This window comes from Aythya fuligula, chromosome 1 (assembly GCF_009819795.1).
Source record: "Aythya fuligula isolate bAytFul2 chromosome 1, bAytFul2.pri, whole genome shotgun sequence".
NCBI classification, from domain to species: Eukaryota; Metazoa; Chordata; class Aves; order Anseriformes; family Anatidae; genus Aythya; species Aythya fuligula.
The window spans coordinates 145,588,832-145,608,453 of NC_045559.1; the positions used below are offsets into that span (position 1 = coordinate 145,588,832).

Sequence of the window (19,622 nt, forward strand, 5' to 3'; positions counted from 1 at the left end):
TGCTTGTATGTTACAAGTTTTTTAAAACATTACTGTGATATTCATGACTAGAGAGGTGAAGGCAGCAAACAGATGAGGAAAGTTGTGGAATATAACTAGATTTTTTCTCTACTGGTACTATTTATCTCTGGGTTAAAGAGGATGAGACAGACAAACAACAGCAGAAGGTTGCAGTCTGGGGTCTGTTTGGAGCCTACCCTTCCATGCTGCATGAGCCAGGATAATCTGCAGACTGTGTGGGATCAGGGAAAGGTAGAACATCCAAGTTTGGAAGTGCGCATTATTAGTGCTGGAGGGGTGAAGGAGTTAGAAACAAAAGAAATAAACCAGTTGAACCTTTCAGCATAGGCTTCTTTATACGCATGTAACCACTGTGCTTGATTTTGATTTCTGGAAAGGTAATAAAACTATCAACCAGTCAACCTATAGATCAATTGCAGAAAAGGAGTTAATGAAAAACAACCTATGTAGCCTTGTTTTAAGGCTTTTCACACCACCACATCAAGATCAGACACAAATGAGAGAAAGGAATCCAGATGAAATTCTTACAGGCTGAGAGCTTCAACAAATTCACAAGTGTGGTCAGAAGCTGAATCTCAGCTTAGAGGCAGATGTACTCCACACTTGCTCCTGCCCTTCCTCTCAGTCCATAACCCTGGTAAGTTTTATTCCAGCAGGGCCTGAGTCCTTCAGTTGTTTCAGCACAATGCAATGTAACAAGAATGCAGCCAAATTGGGGAGAATTCAGAAGGGGTAATAAGAATGATAATTATTTCAGAAAACATGCTACACAATGAAAGGCTGAAGCATTTGGTTGATGGAAATGGCAGACTACACGATCCCAGTAGCTCCCTTCCAGCTCTACACTTCTGTTTTAACAAAAAAAACAATTACAATTTATTTATGAAAATAAAATAAAAATAGTTATTTATCAAAAACTCTTACTGGGATTTTTTAATAAAAGGTACATCATAATAAAAAGAACAAATAATAAAATGTATATAATATATTTTTTAAATATATAAAATATATTTTTTTAATTTCTAAATAAAAAGCTGATTGCTTTTCTCCTGTATATTTCCGGGTGTTTCCAGTCTGATGTAAGGTAGTCTTTCAGTATCAGTGGCATTCACATGTGTCTTTCCTGAAATTTCTTCAGGTCCCAAAGAAACAATTGTACACCAAAAAAGGCTGACCACTTTTTCTTAGAGTCAGTTGGTCTTCATGGTGAAAACAGTGAAAACTATATTTTTTACATGAAAGAAAGCTTTACTGTTCTAGCAAGCTTTAGTTTCTAATTTTAGGTTTTTTTTTATTATTATTATTATTATTTTCAGAGAGTCTTCTGAGAAACGAGGTAAAAACTGATTTTATAATAGCAAATTGAGCCTTTTCCATCCAACCAAAACCCTTTAAGTCTGATTGATCTTTGTTTCTATGGAGTTGGAGGATGCTAGAAAAATATCTGCTTTGTTGTGTAAAGTTCTTTAATCTTGTTTTGAAACTTGATGTCTAAACTAAGATACAACAGAACTCCAAGTACTGCCACTCTAACTTTAGTTAGAGATTAAAGTTACCTTTTTCTCCTGGATCTCCCTTTTGGCCTTTGAGACTAACCATGTCCATGGTATCCATGCTTCCAGGTACTCCTGGGAGACCAGCTTCACCTTTATCCCCTTTGACACCTGGATCACCCTGTGGTCCAACTACCCCTTTGAACCCTGGGCTACCTATAAAGTAATAGCACAGAATGTTATAGAGGCATATAAAACTTTGCAAAAAATATTTAGTAGACAAGAACAAATTAAATAAGCTATTTATTAAATTTTGAGCATGGGCTAACATGCTCTTAAACACCCACATCTTTTATCTCATATGCAGATTTTTCTATACCAGGACTTCACAATAACTATTGAAAAAGTTGGTATCTTTTACCTGCTTCACAGACATTAGCTTGAGACCCTCTCAAAACAATAGGAATATGAGCTGAAGAGTTTAAATATAGGGCACTGTTTGAAGGATTTAATTAAGTCCTTCCTGCTGGCTATTTATAACTTCAAACACAGTGTTTCTATTGGAGTAATATCCATAGCATGCTCTCAAACAGCCAACCCTTATGTTGTTGAAGAACAGACCAAAACTCCTGGCTCAGTGCCCAAATACAACTGCTCCTAGGATATGGCTTTCTAGATTACATTATTTCTAACTTAGAAGGAAGTTATTTGACATAAAACATCCTTTAGGCCAAGCATACTCTCTATATTTGGTTATTTCCAGACTTCAGTTGGGAAAAACATCGATTTTAAAATGTACGAGAAGAATTTAAGAAAGTCTCTGTCTTACCTTTTTCACCAGGCAACCCTCGATCTCCAACTGGTCCAGGAGTCCCTGGCAGTCCTGGAGTTCCCATAACTCCCATTTCTCCTTTGGCTCCTGAAACCAAAGTGGAAGAGTGAATAAGAGAAATAAAGCAAGCAGTGTAAAGAAGTATGAGAAGTGGAATGTTTTACTTCCAATTATATCAGGAATTACACTACTTAAGGAAAAAAGGGATAAAGAGGATGATCTAATCTAAATAGCCTGACAGATAAAACAGCAGTTAAAATTGTGTTAGGAAATACAGAATAAAACATGGTTTGTAATAGGTTTTTGACAGATTCTTAAAACTTGCAACTACAGTAAACAATGCTGTTATTAACAAAGGCATTATTAAAACCACATTCTATCACTGAAACTGTGCAGAATAATCATCTTCCATTACTACAGGTTAACGCCTAGTTCCTGCATATAGCTGGATTTGATCCACCAAAAGACTTCAGTATGAGTTTAAAGCTACACATGCACAGAGTGGCTTTGCTGATAGAAGCCCACGTGTTTTCCTCAAGCTCAGGTTCCTTGAAGGATCAATTCCTAACTGAGTGAAGGGGAATGCTACCAGGACTTAATAAAACAGTTGCCAAAGATGCCAATTTCCAAGGAAGGAGATTACTTTCCCAGCAGTAAGCATGTTTACCTTCTGATCCTTTCAGTCCAACAGACCCTTGTGGACCCGGCAGGCCAGGTAACCCCACAGACCCTGGTACTCCAGGCTGGCCCTGGCTACCTTTATCGCCTTTTGGTCCTGGCATATCTAGACCCGGGATACCAGGGAAACCCCTTTCTCCTTTTATTCCAGGAAATCCTAGGAAAAAGAGAAGATATAGAATTAGTCCCTAGCAGAACACAGGAAACACAGTTAACAAGCATACCCCAAAATGTCCTCCCATGGTTTAGAAATTATGTGGCATGAAGACCCAAAGACAGTTTCTCTTGTAACGTCAAGAGAGCAGAAATATTCCTCATTTCCTGTGCGCAGCCTCGATCCTGTACATATTACCCACAATAACCCAAGGAAACTGAACAAAATGGCAGATATTTTCTCAGCCCTTGCCTTGTGTTTTGGACCAGATGGATGAGGTCTGCTGCCATGCTTCCTGCACCTCACCCACAAAGCACAAGCAATTTATGAACACCAACATATGCTTATGCCAAAAAATCCACTTCCAAGCATCAGCATAGGAGCATTTTTCTCTCACCTGGTGGTCCCTGGGGTCCTGGCTGTCCAGCAGGCCCTGGCAATCCCTGTGGGCCCACCCCTGGTGCACCTGGGGTGCCTGGCAAGCCTTGCAGTCCTGGGAGGCCAGGGTCACCTGTGGGGAGACAGAGATGAGAGTCTTTGAGATCTTGTTTCCAGAAGGTGCTAGACAGATGCTTAGGAAATATGTGGCCAACAAAAGCCTCATTTCAGCCTCTAATACCTCCTGCCTGGGCTTGGGGGAATCGTTGCTTTTCGTTGCTTGCCATTTATTAGCAGTTGTGGTAGGCAAAAGGGAGGAGAAGGAAAGGAAAAAAGAGAATGCCCTTAGTTATCAGTAGGACTTAAGTGGTGAATAGACTTTTTGTTCCCTCTACAGGGGAGAAACTATAAAAAAATATATATATATAAATACAGAGATGTATCTTTATTTTTTCAGCAATGTTACCTCTGAATCCTTGCTGTCCAGGTATGCCTGGGAATCCTTGCTCGCCACGTAAGCCAGGCAGTCCTGGATTTCCCTTTTCTCCAGGGATGCCAGCTGGGCCTGGGGGGCCTGGTAATCCTTTAGGGCCAGGGAGACCTACACCAGGTTCACCCTAGTCACAGAAACACAACAGATTGGGAATCAATACATCAAAACCACTAACTCATTCGCTGACTGTATTTAAATCATTCAGAAAGAATGCTGCACATACATGAACCATTCAGAGTTAACATAAAACATTCATCTACTTTGTTCCTTTGCATATACAGTGGGAAACGTAAGATGACGGGCAGTTTTTGAAAGAAGCAGAATCTTTTCCCAGATTCTCAGATTCCTGTTAACATGAAGTGGCAGAAACAGTATCAGCAGCAGACACTTACTTTTTGACCTTGTAAACCTGGTGTACCTGGCAAACCATCCAGGCCAGGAGTTCCTGGAGTCCCCGGTAGACCAGGTGAGCCAGGCTGACCTTGAAAACCTACAAAAAAATAAAAAATAAAAAAATAAAACTCACATTATTGCTGTCTGTCCCTCTAAATGTCCCTTATCGTCTCTTCAAACTTCTAACTGAACTGTTCACATCCTTGGAGGAATATGTTCAAAAAGGTCTGTGTAGTCTCTTTCATCAAATTCCTAGAGAAAAAAATGGCAGCTCCAAATGTCAGTGTTCTCAACAGATATTTAAACATTGAGCTTCAAACCCAAAAAGAACAAATATGGAGTGACTGTTCTTTAATTAATAGCCTTGTGGGTTCACATCATTGAGAAATATTCTACCTGCAAAGATGTGTTTCCAGAGTCTTTTTCAGAGGGGTAACTAAATGTGTGAGGCATAAGACTCAGGGATGCAGAACAAAAGCCATCTTGGTGAATCAACACTTTCTGTACTGTATATGTAATGTGACTTGTCCTACACATATCCCTGAGGGTCACATGTTTCTATACCACACCTGGCACAAGGAACATCCCTCAGGAATTCAGGAAGGAAGATAGCCAACATTCTGAAGATCACTTAAAGATAATGCTCACTCAACTGAGATGAAGCTTCTTTCACAAAGGTCTCACAGAGTGGGAAATCCAGCTTTTAGACTAAGCCCCTGGAAAGTCACGGGGCAGAGCTGCATTCAAGAAAGTGTCTTGGAAATAAAAGGGTTTGATACATCATTCATTCCTTTATTGCTGGCATTTAAGAGCGTATAGCAATCCTTTTCTAGATGCTATGGAACTTTTCTGTTCAGGCTTGTGTCATGTCAGATTTGTAAGAACTAGAGGTAAAGATTTCCCTTTTCTTATTTAAAAATTTATCTGACCCTCCCAGTTCATGGTGTGTGAGATAGAGAGAATGGCGGTTCAAGTGGCTGCTGAAAGCTCAGTCATCTAGTCCAGAATGAGTAGCATTAGCATTACAAAATACGTCTCCCAAAAATCCAAAATGAGGGTATGATCTTATAGACTCTAAACTATGTGTACACCCTGACAATGGCCATGTGGGGAAGCCTAAACTTTTACTGAATCTGCTGGTATTTGACCAAACACTCCCATCCACCTGGGACACCACAGACCTGTGAGCTCTGGTAAAAAAAAAAAAAAAAAAAAAGTCATACTTATGTTAGCATGTTTTTTTGACCAACCTAAGTCATCTTTCAGCAACCTAAATCATCTTTCAGCAAGGCCATCTCATCTATCAGCAACCTCAGTTGCTGCAACACAGGATGCACTATATCACTTTCTGTTCTGGCAGTAGCGTTGCCTGTATCTGCACCACATGACTGCACAAAGCAGGTGTGCCTTGAAAGTACCCTGATAAGTGTCTGTGGACTTTCACAAGGGAAGTTCTTCTGCTACACCTTGCAGATCTCCTTGTGCAGCCATGACTGGATAACAGTGCAGTCCTCCATCCACACTTAAGATACACCAGCCCTGTCAGATGGATAACTTTATCTTACCTTTGGGTCCCGGAGGCCCAGGGAACCCTATACCCGGCTGTCCAACAGCACCTTTTTCTCCTGGCAGGCCAGGTATCCCTGGAAGCCCAGGATTCCCTTTGTCACCTTTGCAAGTGAAAACAAGACAAACGTTGATACCAATGTTAACTTATTGGAAACAGAAACATTAGATCAGAGAAAGATTAACAGAACACTGTACCTTGGGGTCCAGGGAAACCAGGTGGCCCAGGAAGGCCATCTGCCCCAGGAGGTCCAGGGAGCGGTATAGTTCGTCCTGCTTCACCCTTTGCCCCTGTGAACATAAAGATGTATTAAGTCCAAACCGATGAAATTAAACAGAGAAGTTTCATTCACCTTGCCAGCAGTGTTAGACCCTCCACACCATTAAAACTGACTTTTTATGAATTTTTTTATAGAATATCCATAGAAAACTACAATGAACTAGGTTTAGGATAACTTTAAACCATCCTGTTTGGCCTGATAGAAAAAAAAAAAAAAAAAAAATACTATAGCATTACCTGGAAGGCCTGGTAAACCTGGGGTTCCAGCAAAGCCTCTGTCTCCTTTGTCACCAGGTAGCCCTGCAGTGCCTATCCCAGGAGGGCCAGGAAAACCTCTTTCACCACGTACTCCAGGGAATCCAGGTTGGCCAGGGGGACCACGTTCTCCTTTCAAGCCAGCTGTACCCTAATTTGTAGACAGTATAAATGTACTCCTTGTGTGATTGGCAAGACAGAACACATCCTTACATCCTTCCATCTGTGTGAATATACTGTAACCTGGATTTAGCACAGGATACCTACCTGTAACTCCTTTATCACTGAATTCAATGGAAGTAGAATTGTGTTCCATGTAGAAAAGTACATGGAAATCATACCTAGTGTGCAATGCAGGTAACTGGATCATTTTGACTATTTTCCCAGTCGTGGATCTGGGAGCAAATCTGAGCTCCAGATCCAGCTCCACATCCACATCAGCTGAACCCTCTAACTGGGCAAGACTTTGAAACATTAGTTTCCACAAGAAGATAAGTCTGCTAGAACAGAGTTGAACCTCATCCTAATTATCTGTACTTGGACAACTGCATTTCTTCAATCGTCTCCAGATATGAGTTAAATCATCCACACCAGTTCTCATTATAAAACTTTGAGAAAGGGAGAAATGAAAAAAAAAAATATTGCCCACACCCACAATGTGGGGGAAGTAACCTTGCTGTAGTCCTGAAAGCAGCAAGCCTTGTAATCTGAATATGTCTGAGCTGGATCACATATGGAACAACGTATGAGGCCAATAAACATAAAGCATGTGTAGGACAATATGTAAAAATACAGAAACATTCAGCAGGACAGTGCAAACATAAAGAAATAACACATACCGATGCTCCTTTTGGACCCTGTGGACCTGGCAATCCATCTTTTCCTGGTGTTCCTTCTCTTCCAGGAATACCTGGTTGTCCTGGGAAACCAGGATCTCCCTTTTCACCTTTCAGGATAGAATCAAAAGAAAAATCTCCTGGTTCTCCTTTTGCCCCAGGGGCGCCGATAAGTCCTGGAGCACCTGGGGGCCCCTGAAATTTTATAAATTCAAATGTCATCAATTGCCCTATCAACTTTTCAATTGATAAAATAAAGAAAACAGATCTTCAGAAATCAAAAAGTAGACCCAAATCAAATAAAACATTAAGTTTTCAACCAAGGAAATCAAATGAGAATATCTTCCAGGATATAGCAGTGTAAATAAGGAATTAGTACAAATTTCCCTGTCTTGACCACACTGTCATTGTATCATACCACAGGTACATCATTTTTGACAATCAATATAAAACTTCACTATTTACACAAAAGCTGCAGGTCTTGCCACCAAAAATCTACTCTGAATTTTCAATATACTACATACTGAATTTTAGTTACATATATTTATATTATATCAAAGTAATCTAGGCTTTTTGAAAAGGCCTTGTCAGAGCTAACATCTGCCCCCAAAGTCGTACTCTGTAACATTGCAGACCCTATTTCTATGATACAAATGCAACTAAGGTTGCATCCTACATTTCCAGGATAATTTACAATACCAGAAATAGTACTAATACATGAGAAGAGCACGCTTCAATTATGCAAAGAAAAGCATAGCCAAACGTACAGGTTTAAACTGCCTATACAAGCCCAAAACTCTTGAGTTTGCTTCTTTCAGAAACTTTAAAATCAACTGAAATATTCATTAAATACATAGATTGCCTACTAAATTCAATTCATTGTCTTATATAAAATTCAAGTATTATTTGCACAAGAACGAGTTTATTTATGACATTTGGCTGATTAAAATATACATTTCACATCATTACCAACATTCATTGATTTTGTGCAATTAACATTCACAATCTCTTGCTGCATAGAATACTATACACATGATCAGAAGAAGTTTGTAAGCTTTCCAGGGAAGAAGTCCTTTATAATAACAATAATATATATATATATGTATATGTATAATAATGTACATATATATATACATATATGTACATGTATATGTACAATAACAATACACCTACAGGATGTCCAGAATTCCAGTTTTTCCCTACATATGGACTAGTATGGACTTTTTGCATTGGAATTTTTATTCTATTTTCAGCTGGATCAGGACTAGGATAGTAAAGCACAAACGTCACAGCCAATGTCTTATGGTTTAAGTGTACCTTTCATTTAAACTTGAACTAGAACATAGTTCCTTTAGCTTTGGTGGATCTTGAATCAGACTTTGATGCTGTGGAATGGATTGGAACAATGTAGGCTTGCAAAGATGGCCTCTAGGTACTAGTTTTTCCAAACTGAACTATAGGCTGGATCACCATCTGTCTGAATTTTGAAGACAAAGATAAGCTTAAAAATATTCAGAACAACCAGTCCTCGTCTGATGAAAGACATGAACAGAACTTGAGTGGCAATTAAAGGAAAATGTAAAGATGTGGCAAAAATGTGCTGAGAACAAATGCCAAACATGACAAAAGCTTAAATATGTTAGGATGTCTTTATTTTTTGTCTCTTTCATATTTTATCTCTCCTTTTTTTCTCCATTCCTTCTTTCAGGGACCCATTTGTATTGTAGTAAGTTCAGTCACTGAGTAATACCATCCTGTTTATCAATGTGGAAACACAGAGAATGTGTTTCCCATCCCAGCTAACTTTTGTTGCCTAAATTAGGGTATCTAGGCTTTATTCATACTCAAGGGCAAGAAATAGATTCCTTGAGTAAGGAATTAATATAGGTAGGTTGGATTAACTTCTGAAGGTGCCTATCTCTCACCATTGGTGGTAGAGGGTGCTTGGATAATTCCAGTGTGTGTTACAGTCAGCACACATGAACACCACTGAGAAGCTATGTTGCCAAAAATGCTCAGCTGGAAGGAGAAAACAGCTTTAGGAAAAAAAAAAAAGTCTGGGAAGACTCTGACAGTCACTCTACTTACATTAGGAATTGTGTCCAGATCCCATTCAGATGTGTAGGGATGGGATGAGGAAAGCTGAGGCACAAATGGAACTGAACTTGGCAAGAGAGGCAAATAATAACAAGTAGGGATTCCATAGGTACGTTGGTCAGAAAAGAAAGGCAAAGGAGAGTGTACCTCCTCTGATACATGAGAAGGGAGAACTGGTAACAACTGACATGGAAAAGGCTGAGGTACTCAACAGAGAGAGTACTCGTAGCCTCAGACATCACAGCCAGTCAGGCTTCCCACATCTTTTGTTTCACTGAATGTGTAGATGAGGGCTGGGGGTGCAAAGTCCCTCCCACTGTAAGTGAAGAGCAGGTTAGAGACCAACTGATGAAACTGAACAGGTACAAGTTTATGGGGCCTGATGACATGCATCCCAGGATCCTGAGGGAAACAGCTGATGGGGTTACCAAGCCTCTCTTCAACATATTTGAATAGTCCTGGCAGTCAGGTGAAGTTCCTGGTGACTGGAAAAAGGGAAAGAAACATCACTCCCATTTTTAAAAAGGGTAGACAGGAGGATCTGGGGAACTACAGACTGGTGAGCCTCACCTCTGTGCCTAGAAAGATCATGGAAAAGATCCTCCTGCAAGCAAGGCACATGCAGGACAAGGAGGTGATCCAAGACAGCCAGACTGACTTCACCAAGGGCAAATTGTGCCTGACGAATCTAGTGGCCTTCTATGATTCAGTGCGCAGTGCATCAGTCCGCAAAGGAAGATTGAGAGATGTCATCTACCTGGACTTCTGTAAGGCCTTTGGCATGGTTCCCCATGACACCCTTATCTCCAAATTGGAAAAAGATTTGAAGGGTGGACCATTCGATGGATAAGGAATTGTCTGGATGGCCATGCCCAAAGAGTTGCAGTCAATATCCAGGTGGAGGTCAGTGACAAGTGGTGTCCCTCAGGGGTTTGTTTTGCGCCCAGGGCTGTTTAAGATCTTTATCAGTGACATAGACAGTGGGATAGAGTGCACCCTCAGCAAGTTTGCAGATGACACCAAGCTGAGTGGTGCAGTTGATACAAAAGAAGGATGGGATGCCATCCAAAGAGACCTGGACAAGCTTGAGGAGTGGGCAATGCAAGATCTGGGTACAGACTGGGAGAACTCATTGAGAGCAGCCCTGTGGAAAAGGACTTGGGGGTTCTTGGGTGGACAAAAAGCTCTACATGAGACAGCAGTGTGTGCTTGCAACCCAGAAGGCCAACTGCAACCAGGGCTGTAGGCAGAGGGAGGTGATTGTCTCCCTCTACTTTGCCCTCATGAGGCCACTTGGAGTGCTGCATCCAGCTCTGGGACTCGCAAAACAAGGACGTAAACTTGTTGGAATGAGTCCAGAGGAAGGCCATGATCAGAAGGCTCAAGCACCTCTCCTGAGAAGAAAGGTTGAGGGAGTTGGGGATTTAGCCTGAAGAAGAGAAGGCTCCATGGAGACCTCATTGTGGCCTTCCAGTACTTAAAGAGGCTTATAAAATAGATGGAGTGTGAATTTTTACATGGGTAGATAGTGATAAAGCAAGAGGAACAGTTTTAAACTAAAAGGGGGGAGATTTAGGTTAGATGTTAGGAAGAAATTCTTTACTCCAAGGCTGGTGAGGCACTGGCACAGCTTGCCCAAAGAAGTTGTGGATGCCCTATCCCTGGAAGTGTTCAAAGCCAGGTTGGATGGGATCCTGGGCAACCTGACCTAGTGGGTGACATCCTTGTCCACAGGAGGGGAGTTGGAACAAGGTGATCGTTAAGGTTCCTTCCAACCCAAGCCATTCTAGGATTCCATGAGTCTATGGTGTCAAAATCCATGTTATGCTATAGGAACATGTGTGCTAATGTAGGTCTTCACAGCCTACCACAGTGTATGCGGGGACACTCAAGTGAACTCTGACAAGATCAAATGTAGTTGTGCTAGTACAGTGTTCATCAAGGAGTGATTTGTGTTGCCATTTTAAGCATGTGCTATAATTAAGGCTTTCCTGCTTCTAATATCCAGCCTTAGTGAGAACTGCGTTATGCTGCATCGACATAATTTTCAAGTAATCCCATTATAATTAAGGATGCTTTCACGGACCTTCTTTCTTTCTTGAAAACCACTTGGCTTCCCTGCTAAATATCTGAAAATTAGATTTCATAGAATACATTGCACACATTTCCCAAAATTCAGACAAGCTGCTAAAGTATACTGATTGCTAATATTGACTAACTGCTTACATCACACTAGATGGCACTGTATCTCTCTCACAATATATTATGTTCACATACCAAAGAGTTATTGGAAAGATACCTTGCTACACAAGGTCAGGGCAGACTTGCATCTATTTCATGCAAAATCCTACTTTTTACCCAGCTCCACTGCTGAATTCATCTGATGGGTAAGCATGGAAATATAACCCATTTCCAACAGCTCTTTTTTCATCTCATAGCTAGACAATACTGCTTCCTAGTTTATTTTACTAAGTATAGCCAGTTCTTTAATTTTGTTATATCACCGTGTTGGTCTATTTTTAATCAGAACTATTACACAATGACACTGAATGTTGTCTTACCAAACATCTAATATGAAATAAGCACACAATATTTGGTAAGGCATTACTTACAGGTAACCCTGGAAGGCCTTCAAGTCCAGGTAAGCCTCTGTCACCCTTGAAACCTGATTGTCCTGGAAAACCTTTTCAGAGACAGAAAAATAGAATTCTATTCATTACATGGTTTAAAAATAGATCATTGTATGTGAAGCTTTTGTGATTCTTCACAAAGTGTTTAATTCTATCCCCAGTAAATATAATAAAAAGTCAGTGAAGATGTCTGTATTCATGTGCTCGTGTGCTCCCTGTGTCTGCACTCCCAAGCTCAGAAGTTGATGAGGCATTTGACTTTGGAATTGATTAAACTTATATCTATCGTGCAAACTTTGCAATCTTCAAACTACCTAAAACATGTTCATTTTTCTTCACAACTACTGGAAAAAACATTAAGAATATTATCCGTGTTTGCATGTGGCAATTCTCTGACATGGCAGCAGACAAATCATTTCTTTTGGGTCACACAATTTGATCCTAGGATTGGGAACATATGTATGAGCTACTGCCAAGCCTGAGCATGTAGGGAAAATGCTTCCCACACTTTTTTTCACTTTCACAATTTGGTCTACAGTTTGCAAAGATACTTCACTGTGGCCTATTTCTACTTCCTTGTCAATTTCAGTGGGAATTAGGAATCAGGCCAAAAATAAGAATATTCTATCTTTTTTTCATTAGTTTCACAAGCAATTTTATTAGTGGGAGAAAAAATAATTTATCACATAATGTACACTGTATTTTTAGGTTTTAGCCGTAACAGTTAATTCTCAGGTAGTTAATTTTTTTTTACCTGCTGGACCTGGTGGTCCTTGTGGTCCTGGAAGTCCAGGAGGTCCTACTTTATCACATAAAGTACAGGTTTCTCCTTTTTCACCTGAAAAAAAAAAAAAAAAAAAAAAGTAATGAATAAAAATGACAATATTTAAGAGAGCTGCAATCAGGTGGAATCCAGTAGCAAATGTCAATTTAATACACTTCTTGTTGAAGGAATAAAAATAAATGTGCTATTTCTAACTATATGCTTCAAAGAGAATTTATCAGCAAACTGATATTCAAAAGTCTTTAAAACTTTTAAAGGAATGGCATTAAAATCAACTTATGTATTATTCTACAGACAGTATTTAATAGGAGGGTTAGATGGAACCAGGCTGAAGAGGATCAAAAAGAAGAGAAATATACACTGGGTATAGAAGATATGAAAAGTTTAAAGTAGAAAAAAAAGAAACTCGACAGCTACTGCAATTTTGCAGTAAGAAGTGAGCAGAATGAGATTAGGAAGAATCAAATGATATGTAAATTAGTGCCGTTCATTTTTTGTATATGTCCATTTAGCTGATACTGCTAAACCACACAGTTGACAGTACTACTTGCAGGTGTGGCAATTTTAGTTTCAATTAGTCAAGGTACTGATTCATAAACTATCTTTATTCCCAAATCATCTTCCCATTTAATTCTTCATCCCAGAATCCTTATCTTAAATTGCCATGAACAGTTCAATTTATACTTAATTAGTCTATACTCAAGTCTTTTTTAATTCTCAGATACTTTTTTGGCCCTGAAATCACCCATCTTTTATCACTTACCAGCAATGCCTAAGAGAAGTGAAATGTAAGTAAAGTCTGTGTCACACAACTCAATACACAGTATCCTTCTTTTATTCACCAGAGACTCAAGAAACATCTTGCACATCCATGAACTGTTAGCGTAACTAATATTAAGTACCAATTCTCTGGATCCAGTTAACTGGCTCAGTACCTCCACATATCCAAGCCCCAGGGTACAAAGCAATGGAAGCAACCACACTTTCATTTTAAATATTATTACCTTTCTCTCCCATCTCTCCTGGAAATCCATGTTGCCCTGGAGGTCCAGGTATACCTGGTGCACCAGGTTGCCCCTGTTGGCATTGATCAATTCCATCTGCAATTGAAATGCAAGAGAGCTATTGTCTGGCAAATGCAAGTTTCTATCACAGGGATGCATTTATGAATGTCCTAGCTGAATTTATCTGAGAGTAGTGGTACATGAGGATAGTCTTTCATTTTTCTATTTATTTTTTTTAATCTGAAAAAAAAAAACCACCTGGAATTCTGCATTCTGATTCCAGATATGTTGCTTAAGAAACCCCCAGAATTACAGAAAAAGAGATGACTCTGCTATAACAAGTTTACAAACAGCTTTCACACAAAACATATTATTATTGTATGTAGATATTTTTATGTCGAGTTTTTTGTACCTAGCCTGGAGTTCTTGGAAACTTCCTAGGTCAAAAGCAGCTTGTTAAAATATGTTTAACTTCTTCACACCAATAAAGCTTTCTGAAAACAAGAAACTACAGGTAGTAGGAACTGAAATAGCTAACGAATAAGAATACCCAGCAAACTTAATGTAGGAATACAAATTGTGCTTGTTCTGTTTGATATTATGGCTCCAACCTAATCATTTTGGCCAAAGTCAATAGTCAAAATATTTATGTGAAGTTTGGCAAACAACAGTTAAACATGAAGGGATTCTTTTTTCCTCCGATTTTATATCTGAAGAAAGCTAAAGAAGGGTCTGGGGAAGGCGTAGTGAAAGAAACATGAAACATTTTTATTTATTAAAAACCACGGATTTGCTCTTATTGCTCTTATTACTTTAAGGGGCAGGGTGAGATTTCACTATTTAATTACCTGTTCTAAGTGTTGAATTTTATACTGATTCATTAGCAAACAATTTTGGTTTAGGAATTCCATAGAGAATAATGTTCCTTTTAACAGGAATCATCTATTTCATATTTAATCTTTAAAAAGGTTAAGAAAATCACAGCTATGGAAAAACACTAGAGCTTTTAAATTTTCAGCAAAATCTATAGGACAAAACAGAAAGGAAACATTGCCTGCATATGGTATATATGACACCTGCACATACTATTTAAAGTTTTACTCTACTCCAGTCATCTCTAAACATTTTGAAATCTGCTAAAGAAATGTAAGTAAAACAGCACTTTTCCTCTCACTGACTGTGTACGTAAAACAAACCAGTCATTTTTATATTAAGGTTTATAGCCCAACAAAATGGGTAAGGCAAGTTAATTTTAAGCATTTACCTAGAACTGTAGAGCAAAAGCAGAACACTGCTTTTTATATTTCTTATTTTTCTTTTATGCTTTTAGTATTTCCCTTGTTATTTTTACATCATTGTCCTTTAGTTAAAAAACAACATCAAGCCAGCTCAATTTACAGTTATGCAATATAAAGTTCAAATGAACACTGTGAGGGACCAAAAAAAAAGCAGTATGATTAAATATTAAAGTTTCATGTTGAGCAAATTAGTTTGCAACTATTACTTGAAGGTATAGATGGCCTAGGGTTCACAAAAAGTATGCATGACAAATACAGTAACAGAATCATAAAATACAGTATTAGGAATAAACTGCAGACATCTTTATCTAATAATTACTTAATGTCTCTGGGTAACAACTAACCCTAAAATACATGCCTCTTTATTTATATTACATATTTGATGCTGTCTGATATGTACTGTCCAAAATGGAGTGTTAGTGTAATGTCTAGTTTAGTTGAATCACAGAATATCCCGAGTTGGAAGAGACACACAGGGATCACTGAATCCAACTCCTGGCTCCACACAAGACCACCCAAAAATCAAATCCTATGTCTGAGAGCACTGAACAAATACTCCTTGGACTCCATCAGGCTCGGTGCTGTGACCACTGCCCTGGGCAGCCTGTCCCAGTGCCTGACCACCCTCTGGGTGCAGACCCTTTCCCTAACACCCACCCTGACCCTTCCCTGTCCCAGCTCCATGCCGTTCCCTCAGGTCCTGTCGCTGTCCCCAGAGAGCAGAGCTCAGCGCCTGCCCCTCCGCTCCCCTCATGAGGGAGCTGCAGGCCGCCATGAGGCCTCCCCTCAGCCTGCTCTGCACTGAACAAACCAAAGGACCTCAGCCACTCTGCTTACATCTTTCCCTTCACCATCTTTTTAACCCTCCTTTTGGAGGCTCTCTAGTAGTTTCATGTCTTTCTTCTACAGTGGCAGTCAAAACTGTACATAGTACTCGATGTTAGCCCATAATTCAGAGCAGAGTGGGCCAACTCCTTCTCTCAACCAGCTAGCAATTCTGTCCCTGATGCACCCCAGGGTACAGTTCACCCTTTTGGCTGCCAGGGCACGCTGTTCACTCATATTCAACTTGCCATCAACCAAAACCCCCAGATCCCTTTCTATGGGGCTCTCATCCCCTAGTCTGTATATCTTTTGTGTTATATATATTGGTGCTGAAGACTTATAAATTGCGATATTGGACAGCTATCTTTTATGCTATGAATAGTATTAGCATCTTTTTTTTCTTCACTTTATTCATTAACAGGTCGGATACATTTCTTCCAAGATGTAAATGCATCCTAATTATAGCTTTTATAATCTTGTCTCCTTTTTCAAGTGCATGCAATGTGCATTATTGAGACTTCATTGTGAAAAGCTGCCAAGTGCTTTACTTACCTGTTACACCTGGAGGACCTGGAGGGCCAGGGAGCCCAGGAGGACCTGGGTAACCATCTCTTCCAGGGGGTCCAGGTAAAGGGAATCCAGGAGAACCCTTTTCACCTTTTTCACCTCTCTGTCCAGGGACACCAGGTGATCCTACTCTGTCTGGAATTGGTCGACCTTTGGACAGAATAAAACATACATGATAGTAACATTATCAACACATTAGCTTACAATAAGTTTTGGAGAGAAATTGGAAAATGCTAGTGCAAAATAAAGAGGAACTGTATTTTTACTATTGGTGACTTACAAAATTCAGGGCATATTTTCACTACAGCTCAGAATAACTCACTTCCATTCAGTCCCCGAGCAAACACTGGGAAAAGTAACTTTCTGAGTTATTTTTTGAACCAATTTTTGCTGGCTAAGAAAAAATGGTGACGAAGGAGTTCATGTAGCTATTACACTTAGAAGCCATTATGCTCTTCTCATAATAAGCCAAATCTTAAACACACCTGGAAATGAACAGCATCTGTAAGAACTTCAGTAAATTAGTATTCAATGATGCTAGCAGATTTTCAGGAATGCTAAACCCCAAACTGTTTGTAGGAATAATAAGTAAACAGCAGCCAATAAAGGCAGACAGTTAAACAACTAGGAAAAAAATTACTCAAGATCTCCTTTTAGCTATTTGCACAGTCACACAGGTCTTCCTACTTCAATGACTTATTTTAATTAACAATTAATCATGAGATTTGACTGCTAAACCATTTTGAGCCATCTGCAACATTGTAGTGAAGATATTTAAGTCACACAAATCTCAATTTCTGTAGGGTAATAACAGACAAAGAGCCACCATTCTTCTTCTATGTCATACGGAATTCTTTAGAGATTACTACTGCCTGCAGTATATAGTATCTCCTCCCTAAACTGTGAAAAAATTCCTGGCAACTATCTGACTTTGGTTCACAATTTCATACATAGCAACTGTCAAGATGGAAAATATGAGCAAAGGAGATTATGGTAGTATCACTACTAGATGTGCTGGAGTCACGTTTCTACAGATTATTTGGTTCATTTTTAAAAAGCAAATATTGTGGTTTAGTTCAAACACATACACATGTACATATGCATAACAGTACTGTGGGCACGTATGCAAAGACGTTAGACTATGAAAAAGGCAACATTTGCAGGCAAGAGAAATAACTTTTATTAGATCAAATAACACAGTCAAAAAAAAAATAGCAGGAAGCCTTCAGGAATGACTTTGTCAATTGACTAATAAATAGTATTTCCTCCAGCAAATCTTGTTTTATTGTTATTTATGCAAATGCATATAAAGCTGAAGAGAAAGCAAACCAGATTATCTGTGCAAGAGTATACATACACAGGTACACACGCATATTCACATTCTACAGCTCCTCATGCCCAATGGAGCCATACTCTCTGGACTCTCTCAGATGACGTGTGCACACTAACACTTCTCGATTTAAGCAGTGATCACAGAAGATTTAAGAATTATCAGAGCTCTACACAAAGAGCAAAGCTAGATCACAGCAGAGATTCCAGAAAAGCAATCAACAGGAATGGTCTGAGGTGGAGATTAGATCCTCAGAGAGGCCACTACCTGGGCACCCTGTAAGTCAGGCTGAAAGCAGAGACCACCTCTCAGGATTCTCCACCCAAGAAGAACAAAGGAAAAAAGTGAACAAAATCATACCTGGAGTTCCTGGGATTCCTTGTAATCCAGGAAAACCTTTAAAAAGAGAGGTTTTCAATTAGGCAATCAAGTCAGCAATGCTATTATCATGAATGCAATTCTATCACATATTAAGTACACATTATAAGCAAGTATTCTCTGTATCAAAAGTTAAATAACTCATAGATATCTGCAAACAATACACTTAGTGAAAAGTCCCTGTGGTGTGCCATCTTCTCCATTGGACTTTCTTCAACAGGGAAATGTCTGTAATGGGGAAATTGAGAATGCTCTCTATAGGAATTTCCTGTCTACTGAGGAATTTTGCAAATAACACAAGTCCATTTAAAGAATTAAAATTTAGCTATTGACTTTTTTTGAGGCATCTCTTCAAGATTCTCTGCACTATTACCCACTTTGTGATTGTATTCACTTCTTTATTAAAAAATCTCATTGTATTTTTTAACCTCCATAAACCCAGGCCCCATTTTATTATTTTCCAAACTATTAATGAAATGCTGTCTTATTAATGATGAGAAGAAGTGTTGACTAAAACTATGAAAAAATGTAATAATTTGAAAGCAATTAAATGAAAAACTGGAACATTCCACAGTTACATAGAGCTGCTGAGCCCACAGACAGTGGGATTTTAATTTCCTTTAGCAAGAAAATGAAAAGCACAACTCAGTCATAAAGACAATAGAGAATACATACCTTTTTCACCTTTTTGACCTTTTTGTCCAGGCAAACCTGAAACTCCAGGGTCTCCCTTTTCACCAAAAGCATCCATTGGTCCAGTATCTATAACCTGAATCGTAGGACAAAGATGAGGAAACTAGAAACACACAACTGTGCTCTAGTAGTTTGTATGTCATCCATCCCAACCTGATGGCACAGAAGCCACTTTGTTTTGTGTTAACAGCTTTGAGCAGTTTTGGTCATACTGGCAATCTCATTGACAGGTACCAATTGCTGTGAGAGTGTTGTAGCTGCTGAGGAATTACCAGAGAAAATAAGGATTTCATATTCTACCAAAACTCCTTCATATCAGTCATATGCTTAAGTGGAAAACTTGATAGCACCTTTCTGAATGAAGATGATGTAAAGAAACCTCAGTATGTTCTAAGCACTGATCCATTGGGTTTGTGTTACCTTTCATCTTAAAATACTCCACTCCAGTGATTTCTACTGTTGATCTGAGTTTGACATAGAAGATACTAACATTTACAATACAATATTCAAGAAGTACACACCTTTTTTCAAAACAAATGAGCAGATGTTGGGAATTTTTTCAGTTGCTGGGAAAGCAGCACCATCAAAGATATGTCTGCTGCTAACTAGTCCCATTTTTTATTTGAAGTGTTAAAAA

The 19,622-nt window shown here is 39.1% G+C and overlaps 1 protein-coding gene across 2 annotated transcripts in view; it reads right to left on the reverse strand.

The window, feature by feature from the left end:
• The window catches only part of COL4A1 (collagen type IV alpha 1 chain), a 128,089-nt gene that overhangs the window by 25,370 nt on the left and 83,097 nt on the right, over window positions 1–19,622 (reverse strand). Inside the window, exons 19-34 of one of the 2 annotated variants that reach the window (XM_032192582.1) lie at window positions 18,968–19,061; window positions 18,275–18,310; window positions 16,570–16,734; window positions 13,895–13,990; window positions 12,861–12,944; window positions 12,089–12,159; window positions 7,383–7,574; window positions 6,526–6,694; window positions 6,207–6,299; window positions 6,008–6,112; window positions 4,442–4,539; window positions 4,023–4,173; window positions 3,576–3,689; window positions 3,014–3,181; window positions 2,344–2,433; window positions 1,578–1,730 (exon numbers count right to left, since the gene is read on the reverse strand). In XM_032192582.1, coding sequence (XP_032048473.1) covers window positions 1,578–1,730; window positions 2,344–2,433; window positions 3,014–3,181; window positions 3,576–3,689; window positions 4,023–4,173; window positions 4,442–4,539; window positions 6,008–6,112; window positions 6,207–6,299; window positions 6,526–6,694; window positions 7,383–7,574; window positions 12,089–12,159; window positions 12,861–12,944; window positions 13,895–13,990; window positions 16,570–16,734; window positions 18,275–18,310; window positions 18,968–19,061 — 1,879 coding nt within the window. The remainder of the gene's footprint in view (window positions 1–1,577; window positions 1,731–2,343; window positions 2,434–3,013; window positions 3,182–3,575; window positions 3,690–4,022; window positions 4,174–4,441; window positions 4,540–6,007; window positions 6,113–6,206; window positions 6,300–6,525; window positions 6,695–7,382; window positions 7,575–12,088; window positions 12,160–12,860; window positions 12,945–13,894; window positions 13,991–16,569; window positions 16,735–18,274; window positions 18,311–18,967; window positions 19,062–19,622) is intronic. The other variant, XM_032192592.1, reaches the window with a different exon arrangement.